At 37.9% G+C, this 16,914-nt stretch overlaps 1 protein-coding gene across 1 annotated transcript in view; it reads right to left on the reverse strand.

Moving 5' to 3' along the window:
- The window catches only part of COL6A3 (collagen type VI alpha 3 chain), a 124,179-nt gene that overhangs the window by 70,658 nt on the left and 36,607 nt on the right, over positions 1-16,914 (reverse strand). Inside the window, 5 exon segments of the mRNA XM_083350726.1 lie at positions 499-1,095; positions 4,138-4,740; positions 9,690-10,289; positions 14,882-15,104; positions 15,108-15,499. Coding sequence (XP_083206852.1) covers positions 499-1,095; positions 4,138-4,740; positions 9,690-10,289; positions 14,882-15,104; positions 15,108-15,499 — 2,415 coding nt within the window.

Here is a 16,914-nt window from a genome sequence, read left to right on the forward strand (position 1 = left end):
GACCATACTTATTTTTAAGGGCATGAAATGAAATCTCTTTTTCTCTTGCTGAGTCCTCCCACTGGACAATTCCCTTGCTGCTGGGCCTTCCCGCTTCTGTCTGCCAGGAAACAGTCACCAACCACTCTCCCTCTCATGGGCCACCCTTTCAGACATTTACACTTGGGGGGTGTATGTGTATAATAATAATATTAAAAATTATATGATGCTGGACCAGTGGGTGGTGTAGATTAGTATAAAGATGTTTTTCAATTTCCTGGACCACAGTTGAGATTCAGGCCCAAAGTCATCCACTGTGCCATCTGTGTCTAAAGGCAGAGCAGAGCCTGGCCCAGCACCATAGCCGTTATACCACCTCTAGTTGTTAATATAGCATGTAAGATATAAAATGTCAGATAGAATAAGTATAATTAACAATATTCATAAAATTAGCATGTCACTCAAAATGTAACTGCATGATAAAAGAAAAGTCAATGTAATATGAAAAAAGCAAATTACCTGTTGATGTGATCGTAACTTCTTCCACATCTCCACTAACATATGTTGTTAGTGGACTAATCATTTCCTGTGGTAAAGCTGGCAGAGAGCTGAATTCATCCTTAAAATATACTATTTGTGGATTAAATGCGATTTGCTGAAGTTCTGACAGTTTGGCATTTCTAACCCCAACACAAAAGGTGAGCACTCTCGCACGAGCTAAGGCATTGGCGGCATCTTGGAAGGCATCAGCAGATGGCCCTGCCGCAAGGAAGACTAGCACTTGAGGGACATTCTCATCTTTCCTGCTCCCACCTGCTTCAGTGAAGTGATTGGAACGCACAAAATCTAGTGCAGCTCCTGAATTCAGAATTGACCCCCCTTGCAGTCTCAACTGCCTTAGACGAGAAAGGACATCTGCCTTGGTTAGGAAGGAGTTTAAAAAGAATTCTGTTTTGGGGTTCTCACTAAATTGTACTAGGCCGATTCGTACATCATCAATTCCAACATCAAGGGAATTAACTAGGTTCACAAGAAAGTCACGGACATATGGGAAGTTGGTATTTCCAACGTTGACTGATCCATCCAAAAGAAAGACGATATCTCTTTTGGTTACAACTGCAGTAGAGCACAGAAAATAACATGAGACATCATAGAAAAACACACCAGTATTGGTCATGTGTGCATTTGTAATTGTGGTACACACATGTATATCTCATTCAAGAGACAACAGCACTGGACAGGACAGGGACAGGACAGGACAGCCATGAAGAGAAAAAAAGAAGAACCGAGAGGAGTGTCAAGAGCCATCCACCACACAATTAATCAAAACACACCAACTACATTTTAAAATGTTGTAATACTTCTCACAGGTGTGTGTGAGAGGTGCATTCATTTGCTAGTAATGTGTGCTAACTGCATGTGTGCATGTGGAATTGTGTAAAGATTATCTAATATTAGGATCCTATTCCCCTGAATTCAGTGGACAAAGCAAGTGGGCTAGAAAGTCTTCCAAAGACTGTGATCCTCTGATCAAATAAGGTCAATTGGAAAGTCTTCATCTGTATATTAGAGCCAGTTTGATATAGGTGGTTAAGGCATCAGGCTACAAATTGGGAGACCCTGAGTTCTAGTTCTGCCTTAGGCACAAAGCCAGCTGGGTGACTTTGCGCCAATCACTTTAGCTTAGCTCTAAGAAGGAGGCGATGGCAAACCACTTCTTGCCAAGAAGACTGCGGGGACTTATCCAGGCAGTCTCTGAAAATCAGACATGATTTGAATGGAAGAAAAAAACCCATGAAATTTGGCATCATGAGTTCTTCAGGACAGAGTGCTCTGCTTTGACCACATAATGTATCAAAGGGCTAAATTTCCTGCCATGAACTGTGCTATTCTACCCCTTTACCAGTTGAAAACTTAAACACAACCTGCAGCTTTATCCAATTTTAACAGATGAGTTTTAGATGAGATTAGATTACTCACTGGGTCATCATTTCAGAGACCTAATCTTACACACCTTGCACACCTCCCATGCAATCTCCCTGATTTTCATCAGAACTCTGTCACAGCTTTGTGCACCCCTGTGCCCTCCCATGCACCCTCCCCAACCCACACCATGACCCTGCAGAACCTCCTTGATTTGCACCTCTTGCACACCCCTGTGAATCCTCATATGGCACTCTTTGCATACTATTTTGCAGCCTCCTCAATCTGCATGGCATCTTTCACACAATCCCATGTGGCATCCTGATCTGCATGGTACCTTTTGCACACTTCCCACTTGCATACTCCCACACACCCTCCTCCTGAGTGGGGAGGATTGCAAGGTACACTGTGGATCAAGAAGGGTGTGGGGGGAGATACGCAAGAGATTCTCAGCAGGTTGCAGAGAATGCATGGGAATGCAGCACAGGTTGGGAAGGTTGAATGGGGATGCACAGGGTGCAGAAGATGTGCCACGCAGGTTAGGGAGGGCCCATGGTTTGGATGTAGCATGGGTTGGGAAGGGCATGTAGGGTTGAGTGCAGCGTGGGCCAGGAAGGGTATATGAAGTGCATCAGATGTGCTGCACAGCTCAAGGAAGGCATGTAGTGGTGGAGTGCAAGTGAGGAAGAATGCACAGAATTGCACAAGAATTGTTAAATGAGTTGGGAATTGTGCATGGGGATGAGTGTGGTTGTGGGAAAGGTGCTATATGGGTCAGAGGTCAGGCATGGGTGTGGCTTTGTTCTGGAAGAGTTCACAGGGGTGCCCGAGTGGCCAGTGTAGTATGAGTGCAGATTAGAAGGTTGCATAGCTGGGGGAGCAATTTATGATCTTTCTTTCCAGTTTCTTGACAGCCAACACTCCCTGCCAGCTTCCCACAAGCAAAGATTTTCTTTGCAATCATGATCAAGTGCTGGCTTCTCCATCGACTTGTGAGAAACTGGCAGGGTGAGTTTGAAATGATGGTCACATGATAACGTCTGACTGCAGCAGTGCAATGGCTGCAACCTTTCCAGATTTCCTTCCCAGGGAATGATGGGTGTGGGGCATTCTGTAATTTAGCCCTTTTAATGTATCTTGGTTGAAAAATTGTTGTCCTGTGATGCACCATTTCATTCAATTGATGGTTACAGGCAGACATGAGAGACAGTACTGTGTAGATACAGAGAATTCCATGTTCTTCAGTAAAAACTCTAGAAATGTCTGCATAAATGGAGATGTTGCCAATAATGTTTAGAAATGCTAACAAAGGAAAAAGTGAAAGTAAAATCTTCTGCTGCCTGTTATCAAATGTTTCCCATTAGTACCTATTGTTGCCCTATAAAACCCCAGCCACACTGTTCAACAACTTTTTCCAATCCAGTGAAGAGGCTTGAAAAGACTGGGTGTGTGGAGTGGGGGGATTAGTTACAGAAATGAACATTTCTTTAAAAGGAGGAAAGTACATCCATACTACATAATTACAAAGAGAAAAAGGGAGAGGAGGAAAATGTATCTTCACAAATAGAGCAACATTTAAGAGCATTTTTAATTTCAGTTCTAAAATAAAAATGTCATCAGTGATATGTACCATGCAAGAAAATATTAGTAAGAAATGTACATTTTGAAAAAGCTTTAAGTTGCAGATTTTACTATATTCTAATTTAAGGGTAATTAAGTGATTTCTGGAAAGTTAGTAAATTAATGATGATGTACTGTAACTTCAAAGTGGTTATGAAAATTCATCACTATTGGAAAGGCCATTTAGAAAGCTAACATTTTGTGGTTATAATAAATGTTTTCATCTTCCTTGTGTATGTATGATAACATTAGAACAAACAGTTACATTACCAGATGAATAGGTGATAGAGAAGAAAGTAGATTGACCATCTCAGGGATTAAATTTTCTATTAAAAAATCTCCTTCCCTCGATTCTTAAAATCATGGTAAATGGTATTTATGACTTTCATAGGTTGGTTATGCAAAGGAAAGTTGAAATAAAATAAGTACAGTTGCAGTTTCACTTAGCGACCATTTTGCAATGGCCAAGTTCCTAGCCCCAATTTTGGTTGCTAAAAGAGGACTACCTGTATGTACCAACTAGTGACAGAAATCGAACAGCAATATAAATACATACATACATACATAAGTTGTTCTTTTTTAAAAAAAATGCTAAGTAGAATGAACAGAAATTACCTTCTGTTGATGGTATTTCTGGAATTTTTATAGGGAGTGACCGTATAGATGACAAAACATCAGGAATGATGACTGTTAGTGCAACTGTGCGGAATTCTGTGGGGGTGAAAACCAGGCTTGGTTCGTAGGCAATTTTTTCAAGTTCGGTACGGTCAGCATTTCGGGCTCCCACAGCAAGGACCACAATGCCGTTCCTTTTAACTTCTTGTGTTGGCTGGACAACATCATCTCTGGACACACCTCCAGTGATCAGAATCAACATGGGAAGGACACCTTCATCAATCCTGGCTCCAGCGGCGTTGGTGAAGAAATTGTCTTTAACAAACCGCAATGCCGAGCCTGTATTAAGTGTTGTACCACCCACTGGTTTTATTTTCCTAACAGTGGTGACAATGTCTTTTTTCGTCTGGAAGCTATTAAAAGAAAATTCTGCTTTTATAGAATCTGCATATTGTGCCACTGCAACTTGAATGAGATCTGGTCCAATTTCCATTCTGTTGATGATTTTGGCCACAAAATCACGAATTGCATTAAAGGGGGCGGATCCCAATGCAGTAGAACCATCTATCAGGAAGACTATGTCTCTCTTATTGACTTCAACAACTGTAAGCGACAATATATAAGCAGTCAGTGTGTTTACTCATTCAAGAACACTAATTCATTCTGAATCGGTGCACACATATTAGATAAATGCTCCTATTTGTTGTACAAGGTATTTAATTCTTGAGTTACAGTACATTCAAATATATTCAATCTAACTTTATGTTTATGATTTTTTGCATGTCAGTATTTTTGCTTAAAATTCATGGGTAATATTCATACAACTACATTTTTCTGGCTTTACAGTAGAATAAAACAAAAGCCTATAAAATTTCACCTTCCCTCCCACTTCTACACATGGAAAGAACAAGAGAAGATAATAAACAACTTTATAACAGGAAAACCTACCTAGGTCCAAAACCTGCAGGAAACCATCATAAGTAAGTGAACAGATTTATGAATGAGCACACAGTTTCAAGAATAAATTAAATGGATTTGATACTACTTTGGTGATATTCCTATTAAAAATAAATTAAATTAACCTATCACCTGGAAATGACATGGTAATGGTTCTCATATGGAATAGAGAAGAAAGCTTTATTATTGCAAGATCATGTACTTCTATACAAACTGCCCCCCAAAGATTCCACTGGGATCCTTTTGCCCAGTCTGTCACAAACATGCTTAACTTCAACAATAACTTCCAATTATTATTATCATTATCATTTTTATCATTATTATTATTATTATTATTATTATTATTATTATTATTATTATTACTTTTCCTCAAATATGGAACAACATGCTATGGTAGGTTAGTCTGATTCATCGCCCTCCTCCCCTGTTACATTTTAAGATGGGGCTGAAAATATTTTGGGGCGGTTAAAATAGTTTTAATTGCTATATTTAATATTACTTTAGATAGATGTTTGTATGCTACTTGAAACCAGAGGATAGGTTGTCAGCATGTGAATGAATAAATGAATGAATGAATGAATGAATGAATGAATGAATGAATGAATGAATGAATGAATGATGCAGAACGAATTCAGCACTGAGTGGAAGCAAACTAATTATCTATTGGCATCTATAAGAAATAAATAATACACATATGTGTTTCAGGCTATACATATCCAGCCCAAATAGAAGAATAACTCAGCGAGTTATTAAGGAAGTTGTTGACATAATAGTAGCAAGTCAACTACAGAGTATCCTAGATGAAATGGATTATCTGAACCTTCTCTAGTCCAAAAATGGCAAATATGATTCTCAGTCAGATGTGAAATTCACACCAATCACTATTAGCTCCAAAAGATTTGTTACTCTGGGATGTAAAAGAACTAATAGAAAGATTCAACTATCAACTTTTGAGATGACAGGTAGAGTAACTACTGCACTTGGAAGAAGGATAACATGCACCTTTCCTGTTTTCATATATATACTTTCATTTGTCTAGCATAGAAAATAGGTAAACATTCAATAACTGTGTTTTTCACAATCTTAAGAGCAGGTTTAATTTTAGAGCTGGAATATTGTCATAAAATATTGTGTACAGCCCATCATGATTGAAAAATCATTTAATTATTAAACATTATGGGAATATAATAAATGCCTGTAGTTTTAGAAGTTTTCCTTTTTTGGTTCGTTCCTGGGGCGAGGATAAGTGTGATCACCTGGACTGCCAGTACATATTAAATTCCTTTCTCTCTACCTCATTTTTCTAGCCATTGATAAAAAGTGTCCCATGTTCTAAAATAAACTGAATCTTCTTTCTCTTTCACTTTCAATGTCAATCTATCCATTTCTCAACAATCTAAAAATTTTTTAATTAACTCTTCCTCCGTTGGTTCTCGCTGCAGTTAATACATGTAAAATTATATATATATATATATATAATTTTACATGTATTAACTGCAGCAAGAACCAACGGAGGAAGAGTTAATTAAAAATTTTAAAGAGTATATACCGTATTTTTCGGACCATAAGACACACTTTTTTCCCCCAAAGTGGGGGGAAAAACAAGGGTGCATCTTATGGTCCGAAGGTGATCCATATGGCCAGCCCCAACCTCCGCAAGTGAAAGCAAGGGAGATTGCAATTGGCTCCTGCAATCTCCCTGCGGCCCGGCTTTCTCTTGTAGAAGGCAGGCTGAAACAGAGCAAGGAATGCGAATCGGCTGATCTCGTGCTCCTGCAATCTCCTCTGCTCGGTTTCAGCTTCTCTTGCTACAAGAGAAAGCAGGCTGAAACAAAGCAAGGGAGATTCCCTCGCTCCGTTTCAGCCTGCTTTCTCTTGTAGCAAGAAAAGCTGAAACCGAGTGGAGGAGAATGCAGGAGCGCGAGATCGGTCGATTCGCATTCCTTGCTCAGTTTCAGCCTGCCTTCTGCAAGAGAAAGCTGGGCCGCAGGGCTGCCTCCGTAGGTACTGCTGTAACGCGGAGAGGGAAGGACAAAGAGGGAGGGAAGGAAGAAAGAAGGAAGGAAGGAAGGAAAGAAGGAAGGGACAATGGGAGAGGGAGGGAGGGAGAGAGAGAGGGAGGGAGAAAGAGAAAAATATAGAGAGAGAAAGAGGGAGAGAAGGAGAAAGAAAGAGGGAGGGAAACAGAGGAAGAAGGAGAAAGAGAGGGAAAGAGAAAAAGAGAGGGAGAGAAAGAGGGAGAAGCAGAAAGGGAGGGAAATAGAGGGAGAGAGAGAAAGAGGGAGAGAGAAAGGGAGAGAGAGACAAGGAGAAAGAAAGATGGAGGGAAATAGAGGAAGAGGGAGAAATAGAGGGAAAGAGAAAAATAGAGAGGGAGAAGGAGAAAGAAAGGGAGGGAAACAGGGAGAGAGAGAAAGAGGAAGAAATAGAGGGAAAGAGAAAAATAGGGAAAGAAGGAAAGGGAAAGAGAGAAAGAAGGAAAGGAGAAAGAAAGAGGGAGGGGGAGAGAGGGAGAGAAAGAGAACGAGAGAGAGAAATTAAATTAGTAACATGATTGTTAAGTGAATCTGGTTTCCCCACCAACTTTGCTTGTCAGAAGGTTGCAAAAGGCAATCACATGACCCTGGAACAATGTGACCATCATAAATATGAATCGATTGCCAAGCATCCGAATGTAAATCACATGACCCTGGGGATGCTGCAATGGTCATAAGTGTGAAAAATGGTCATAAGTCACTTTTTTCAATGCCATCGTAACTTTGAACAGTCACTAAGTGAATCATTGTAAGTCGAGGACTACCTGTACTTTATCATTTTTTCCTTTTTTAGGGGGGGGGCGTCAAGTTTTTGACACGTTGCTGGGTGACATTGCCTTGTCCTAAAAGTGGTACAATGGATGAAAAGGTTGAAAAGCCCTGTTTTAGTATACTGGTACTATTTGGTTCAGAATATTTTTTTTCTTGTTTTCCTGCTCTAAAAACTGGGTGCGTCTTATGGTCAGGTGCGTCTTATGGTCCGAAAAATATGGTATGTATGTATGTATGTATATATATATATATATATATATATATATATATATATATATATATATATATATATATATATATATATATATATATATATATATATATATATATAGGGCATGTCCATCAAAGATGGTAGTAAGTGCCTGGCTTTTGTCTAAATTTTCAACAATTGCTTGATATATTTTTAAACATTTTTGCTAACCTCACCGATGTTCAGTGCCATCTATAAAACATCTCCAACCATCTTTTGAGGAAGTATCCTACTACAAAATACCTTAGATGAAGCAAATTATCTGGACCCTTTCCAGTCACTTTCAAGCTTGGTTGTGGGACAGAGACAACATCGATTTCACACATAATCCATTGTAAATTATACTAAATCATAAAGACAAGTCAATTCTATTCTTAATCCAGACTTCCAGGGGGGAAGCCTTAACATTCTCAAAGGCCTGCCAGGTAACCTGTAATGGTTGGAAAGCAAGAAGATGTAACTTTTTCCACCCTACTTGCCTTTCAACCCACCCATCCTCCTTTGCTCCTAGGACTCTTTAAAGTTGGAAATAGGGTTGGAAACAGGGCTTTGGCTGAATCTCTCCTTTTCATTCTGTCCAGAACTGCTACATTCAACTCAGAAAAAATGGAGAGATAAATTTATGAAATAAGAAATCCCAGACAGAAAAATAGCAGGTTATTTGATTTATGACCAGGACACTGATGCCTACCATTTTTCAATCTGGAATCTCAGTGACAGGAATGATTACTAAGAGTTTCATTCTATGAGCTGCTTTTATCTTTCAGATCCTGCTGTTCCATAGCACATCAGATATAGAGCGAGCACATCTTAAATTACAATAAAACTTTTATTTCATTCTAGAAGGCCAGGATTGCACTAGACAGGGATCTGAGAATGTTGAGGCCCTAAATCTGGGAGCAGAGGAAGAACCTAGAGCTTGTTGACTGGGAAATTCTGGGAGCTGAAGTCCACACATCTTAAAGTTGCCATGGTGCTTTGAACAAAAAACAGTGGACCTTTTTGAAGTAGAAAACCAACGCAGACTTGTATGTGTGGATTAATCAAACAGCACTGATAAGTGTAAATGTATGCATACAATGAAGACTAAAACTTTTGAGACAAGCAAAGATTTCCCCCTTGATTCTCATCCTTCACTTTGATGTTTATTCTTTCCCTGAAAAAACTGAGAAGACAGATGAATTCTGGAATTTCAGGCAAAACTGTTAAAATTGGCAATGCCATTTGGAATTTCACAAGTCTTACTCATGATTGTGCTCATAATAGTGGCAACAGAAATAACATCACTGCTATTTCTTAGTGCATTTTTTAAATGGCAAAGTACCTAAATAGCTATTACTTTGGTGGGAAGGTAACAGAATTCTGTGTGCTTTGGTGTATAGTCACGCCAGTACTGTATCTATGTTTATGCAGTTACACATAAGCATTTACCCTCAACCCATCATTCTCAATCCTCAGGCTACTATCAAACAAATAAGATTCCATATAAGAGCACAAATAACTAAATGCAAGATAGCAGTTCATTGTAAAATACATACCTTCTGTAAGAATAGTTGGGGCATCTAACAAAATGAGCCTTTGGGCCACTCCAACAATGTTTGGCAGTAAGAGTTCTTGAAGTTCACCAAGGTTACGTGTATCCAGGGCAGTAAATACGAAGCTTGCATCAGTAGCTATTTGCTGAAGCTCTGCATTGTCAGCATTTTGGACCCCAATGCAAAATGAGAATATACTAGCTTGCTTCATGGCTAAAACTCCTTCTCTTATGTCATCGCTAGACTCAATGCTACTTATGAGCACTAAAATCTGTGGCACACCTTCCTCTATTCTGCTGCCTCCTGAGTGGGTGAAGTGGTTTTGCATGACAAAATCAAGAGCGTCTCCAATATTAGCTTCCTCGCCACCAAGAATGCTAAGGGCCTTCACTGCCTCTAGAATATCAACTTTTTGGGTGTAGCTGTTCAAGGAGAATACAGTTCTGGGTTCATCACTAAATATAACCACCCCAATGCGTATGAGCTCAGCTCCAACTGAGAGTCTTTCAATTAAATTTGCAATGAAATCACGAATGGCTGAGAAAGTGACAGCGCCGTTCTTTGATCCGTCAATAAGGAAAATAATGTCAGCAGATTCTTGTGCTTGAAAAAAACAGAAATGCAACAGGTGAAAGCATTAAACCAAGTGAATCCATGCAAGTTGAATAGTGTTCTGACATGTTTCTTTGAAAAACAGCAAGAAACACGAATATGGAAGGGAAAAACATGTGATGACCAAAGTCAATGAAACTTGCCTGCCAGTTCTGCATTCTGATTGAATATGAATGATCAGTCTTTGAAAAAATTACCCTAAGGACAGTTTTCTTATAAATTACTATATTTTGCAATCACAGGTGGGCCCCTCTGACATTAAAATAGAATGAGGTTCTAACACAATTTTATCATCAAATAAATGTGAACTTTGTACATGGAGGGAGAAGCTCTTTTCTTTTAGGAACCAGCATATACACAATGCCTTCTTATGCTACATTTTAGTCATATGTAGTACAGTGTTTACTTCCTATACTCATAAAATGTGGCAAAATATAAACTGAAATTATTTTCCATTTTGAGATTCAACATGGATCACAAATAATTGGTTAAACTTGGAATTCTCTATATATTTATTTCAGAGGGTCTTAAATCAGAAAAAAAATACATGGAATTGCATGGCAGATGAAGCAAACATGCATTTGTTTTTAAAATGCAAATTTGAGTCAAGTTGCTAATGATAATAAATGCAATGGAATAATAATAAAATTCTAGGAGTTAAGAAAAATATTTTTAAAGTTCAGAAAAGATTTTAAAGTCCTATCATGTTAAAAATGTAACATAATAAATAAAGGATTTTGGGGAACTGGGAAACATATTTATAAAATTTTATGTTTCAATTTATTAAAAAAATAAATACTTCATTCAAAAGCCAAATGTTTGTGTGCATGTTTACCTTCTGTATCTTCAAAGGATTATTAGATTATAAAATTATGTTTGTCACCATATTTTCTAATTATAATCTATGTAAAATCAAAGTGCAAAAGAATAGAAAGTAAATATATATAAGTATCCTTGCATATGTCATTTAAGGGAATATAACTTTAACATTATTTTTACAACAAAAGTATACTTCTGATTTACTTGTTCACATATTACCACTGGATATTCAATCAAGTAATGCAGAATCGTGTTAAAGCAGTAAATCCAGTCATAACAATTATCCAACCACATACACTATGCCTGTTTCTGGATCCACAATAATTGCATGGAGAATGTTTTTTTAACCTGAGATGGATTTTTGAAATTATTATGATCAGGTGGATTATCTATTTCATGTCTCTCATAGTTGAGCAGAATTTTTAGAGTTATATCCAATTACTCCTTTCTGCTTGTTGGTGGAATAAATATGCCATAGTGCTGAATTTGTTTCTTCCTATCCTTTGCACAAGTCTGTGCACCATCACTCAGGAAGTTTGAGAAAACCTGCAGAGCTCATTGGAGGAAAGCTGGTGAGATACGTAAAGGGGGAAAGTGAGCAATGGAAAAACTAGTTGTGTTTATGGAAGGAGATACATGGAACAGTTCACATAATCTAGTAACCTAAATTTTCTCATTTACCATTATCTAATCCTGGATTAACTACTTTCAAATCTTTCAATCAAAATAATATATTATATAGAATATTATATGCATATATAATTCTGAACAAAGATTTAATATACTTATTAATATTAGGTAAGGTAAAGGTCCCACCGCACATGTGTGCTAGTCGTTTCCAACTCTGGGACTCATCTCCATTTCAAAGCTGAAGAGCCAGCGCTTGTCCGAGGACGTCTCCGTGGTCATGTGGCCGGCATGACTAGACGCCAAAGGCGCACGGAACGCTGTTACTTTCCCACCTTAGTGGTCCCTATTTTTCTACTTGCATTTTTACGTGCTTTCGAACTGCTAGGTTGGCAGAAGCTGGGACGAGTAACAGGCGCTCACTCTGTTACGCAGCACTCGGGATTCGACCTGCCAAACTGCTGACCTTCTGATCGACAAGCTCAGCGTCCTAACACACTGAGCCAACACGTCCCTATTAATATTACATATACAGTACATAAATTTAAGCTTTCTTCAAAATTTCCCGTTTACTATTTTAGTAATCAAATTCTTAGCCATATGGCTATACATCAGTACTACATCAGTTCCTTCTTTCCAGCAACTTTTGGAACAGCCTGTTATGTAACCTAACTTTAAAATATACCTTGTAAAAGCCAGAATGAATATATGGTGACTCTCATTTCTTTTAAGCATATTTTCTGGTAAAGTTATAGCTCAAAGAGCAGCCACATCTCCTTATCCCTTTTTGACCACTGTTTGTGATGAAGATTTCTTAGAAACTCAGAAAGTTTGAAAAATATCAAATTGGATTAATTTTTTAAAATGTTTAGATTTTTTTTAAAAAATGTATAGATTTTCTGTTAAATGCTGCAAATTGCAAGGAAACAGGAAGACAGTATATATAATAGTTGGATAATTTGTCACTGCTGAAGAATCTTTATACCAAAGAATACAATGAAGGATTGAAGAATTGATGAAAAACAGATTAAAGCATGCTTTTTAGGAGTTTCATAACAGCCAAGAACTGATGGCTTGAAAAGGAAGCAGTAACTAAGGTAGTGTGTAATATATACAAAGGCAAATTCAAAGTTACCGTTTCCAATTACACAGAACATATTATTAAAGAGTAAACACTTGCAGTTACTAGAATAGTGAACATCTCTTCCACTGTGCATTTGAAAATGGCTGCTTGTAGTATTTTATATGGGGGCATTGTTAAATTCATAAAGGTGTCATTTCAACTCATGCAAAAAAGATTAATTAATTAGCCAACATGTTAAATTTTTGAAACACTTAATTATTGTTATGGAAAATACTTCTTCACATTATTGTTGGGCACAAATAACCAGCATCATATCTAAATGCATGTAGAAAGAGACAGCCATTTTTAGAACTATTACTTGCAACTATATTTTTACCCTATACAAAATTCATACCTTAAGCACTGGTACAGAGTTCTGCTTGCAGAGTGATATGTCTGCTTATGAACTCTTGATAAGTTATTGCCTCAAGGCCCAAGAATCTTCTGTTAATGAAGACTAACTAGGAAGTCCTGCTCAGCATCTCATGAAGCTCCCAGGAACCCAGTTCACTTCATCCCATAGGGATAAAGGTAGCTATCAGGAAAGGAATTACAGGAAAGGGAAGTTTCCATTCATCCAATAATAAGCCTTTCACATCTTGGCTCCCATAATTCTCTAAGGTTACTCAGAATAATGCATCTTCCATTCACTCCATCTTTTTTGCAATGTGATTTTTTTTACATCAAAATCAAGTTCAATGGATATTCTGTTTTAAAAGAGGGAAATCCTCCCTGGAGGTAAAATAATACAGATTTCTTGGATAGGCTTTTTAAAAAGAAGTTTTACTTAAATATAGATAGTTCAATGGGCAGCATTGAAATCTAATAAATCTAATAAATATATAAAATGATAAAATGGAATAACTTAATGGAGAAGAGTACTTTCTGATTTCCTCTAGGAATCTCATTATTTGCCCTATTCATAAAAACATTTGCCTGTGAATCATGCAGAAATGTAATTGAACCAAACTGAATAAAATTAATAAAACAAGGCAAATATTATGAAGCTTTGTGGGGGGTTTTGCAACACAATTCCTTTCATACATTCCAGGATATAAAAACAAAGGACTAAGAATGCAGGACTGCAGAATAATCATTGATAAATTTAAATCAATAAGGTTTACTGTCCTATTTCATCACTTTTACTAATTAAATAAAACAGTTTGTATTCCAATCAGATTATTTCCTCCCCTCTTCTTCTGCTTAATGTAGAGATGGAGAGGCGGATTTACAGGAGATTTTGCTATCCAGCTGAGAGGCAATGACTTCTGGTTCCCTTTATTCTCTTTGTCCATTTGTGTGTCCAGGAGGACAGAGATAATAAGAAAGCTGGGGAGAGGCAGAGCCTGAGGAGACTGGCATGGAAATCACATGTCATCGCAGAAAAACATTATCTGAAAAAAGAAATCCCCTTTGTTTTGAACCCTTTGAATGTGCATCTTAGGGCTTTTCTAGGCAATTCTCTTACAGCTAAGGAGAGGCTAAACATCCCATAATTAACAAATTGCAAAACAAAACATTGTGAGAAAAGTGGGTTCTCTTGTAGCTACTACTAATGGTAGTCAGATAAACACAGATGTCTTACTCTTTGTGCCTCCTATGCCATGTTGTAAAATCTTAAAATCCTATGTATTATAAGTGCTGTATTATAATTTTATTTGTCTGGATATTACACACTCCCTGGCAGGAGCATTCAAGCATCCAGGCATGGAATATTGCATGCAATACTTTTTAAAAACTTGACAGTAATGAAAATAGTTTCAACAATATTCTGTTCAGCGGTCTCTTTCCCTTATCATTTTGCTTGCATTCTTTCTCTACACCGCATGCTATTTTAGCATTAGCCACACATCATACAGATAGAAAATATTAGTATAGCACTAGAAGTAAAGTTAATTGATTAGTGTTACCTTGAAATGCCCTTGTGCTATGTATCAAATGCTTAAAATTATGGAAAAGTAGCAAATAATTCCCTCAGACACAAATTTTGCAATGGCAGAGCAGACTGTGTTACCTGTGATGTCTTTAATCCCTCCTTCTACTCCAGCCATTTCTGGAGCCATGGATGAGCGAATGCTGGCAACTAAGTCTCCTACAATGTCGTGGAGAGCAGTAAAGTTCTCTAGGTTGAATAGGTGCATATCAAGGGGTTCGCTTGCTATTTCCTTTAATTCCCCTTCCACTGCATCCTGCACTCCAATGGCAAACATGTTTACCTCAGCAGATTTAAGTATAGATTATGGTAGAGCCACATCATCTTGGGATCGTCCATCCGTTAACACTATAACAATCTGGGGAATGCCATTGTTCGCTCTGCTTCCAGTGGCTTTAGTTAGATGGTTCCGAATTAGGAACTCTAATTCTTGTCTGGTCTTGGTTCTTCCCCCCATGTAAGGCATGTGTGAAATATGGGAGAGGATATTTTGCAAAGTATGATAGGTGTTTAACTGGAACTCTGGATGTGGGTTTCCGCTGAACTGGACCAGACCAAACTGAAAATCATTTCCTCCCACATCTAATTGTTTAACAACATCATACAGAAACTCTCGAACAAGTTGGAAATGTTCGTTTCCAATGCTCCAAGAGGAATCCACTAGAAATATTATATCAGCAGCAGCACTGATTTTGACATCTTTTAAAAAAACACATTGATTTATGATTTTTCGGAGGTCATGGTGGAGAGAAAGATCTTGTCCTACATTAATAGCCAGGCTCTTCTTTTATATCACCAACAACCCAGAGTTCATTTACACTGGGGCAGGTGGAAAACTATTCAAATCCTGGAAATTATTCTTGTTTAATAAACACTGATTGATGTGGCAATTTTAAACTACTAAAGCAACTTGCAGAAATGCTAAACTAAGCTAGAATTCTTTCCACTGGAATGTTTTCTTCTTATGGTATGATTTTAGTGAGATTTCCTTGCCTAGGTAAGAGAAAGCAAGACTGCTGTTTATATACAGCAGTATATTGACTCAATAGTTGATTGAGGAATACTGAGACTAATCCAAGAGACAAGAAGAGATGAATTCAGATTGAAAGAGGGCAAATCTGAACAGCACTTAATGTGCCCATCTGAAGTTCTACACATGAGTTTCCACTGAACAGGATCACCCTCTTCCTAAATGAGCAAAACAGGAGATTTTTCTACTTCTCTCCTCCATCTCTCTCTCACTCTCTCCCCTAGATCACATATCCTCTAAAGCAGCAGTCCCCCACCTTTACAGCTTGCTGGCCTGGTGGGGGGGAAAAGGAAACTGGCCGATGCATGTGCACACACATATACACATTGGCATGCTGCTTGCGCAAGTTGAGCTGCTCACATGCATGTGTGCACCAGCTCATCACTTGTGCAGCCTAGTTCCAAGCAGGCCACACCCCAGTAGCGGGCCACACCCCAGGTTTGGGGACCCTGTCTTTAAAGCCATTAGTTTTGGTTTAGTGCATGAAACTAACCAATGTGGGTTGTAAATCAATAGTTTATGGCTTAGCATTTTATGAGAACTAAGCTGCTTTAGCATATTCAGTAACTGATTTCCACCATGATACTCAGCAGTCCAATTCCTTTCTGGAGGAAAATCCCTCTATCTGTTCCCTGGAATCTGTGTTTTAATTGCTATCCAGAAAGTCAGTGAAACAAAGAAGGAAGAAATGAAAGTGCATATTTCTTTCTCTGCCCCATACTGCATGGCAGATACTAAAAGGGAAGAGTGGAGGTCTGGGGGAGTGGGGGGAAGAGTTGCTAATGGAAAGAGTTGAGGGGCAGCTAGGAGGAACAGGTTTTTGTGGGAATTTTCAGATTTATTTTTAAAAGGTTGTTTTGTAATAAGTTGTTACAGTATTAGTTTTGCATTTTCTTACTCTGGTTCATATTAAATTCCTTCATATAGTACCAATATTATAAGAACATGATGCTGTCTTTGTTCATCAGACAGAAGAAAAGTCAAATTAAAATTAATTGAAAATTGTTCCAATGTGCAATATTTCCCAAATATTTTGTAATATTACTTAATTCTTTACTGCAGAAAAGAATCAAGCACAAAATCA

Source organism: Vipera ursinii, assembly GCF_947247035.1.
Source record: "Vipera ursinii genome assembly, chromosome: 1".
Lineage (NCBI taxonomy): Eukaryota > Metazoa > Chordata > Lepidosauria > Squamata > Viperidae > Vipera > Vipera ursinii.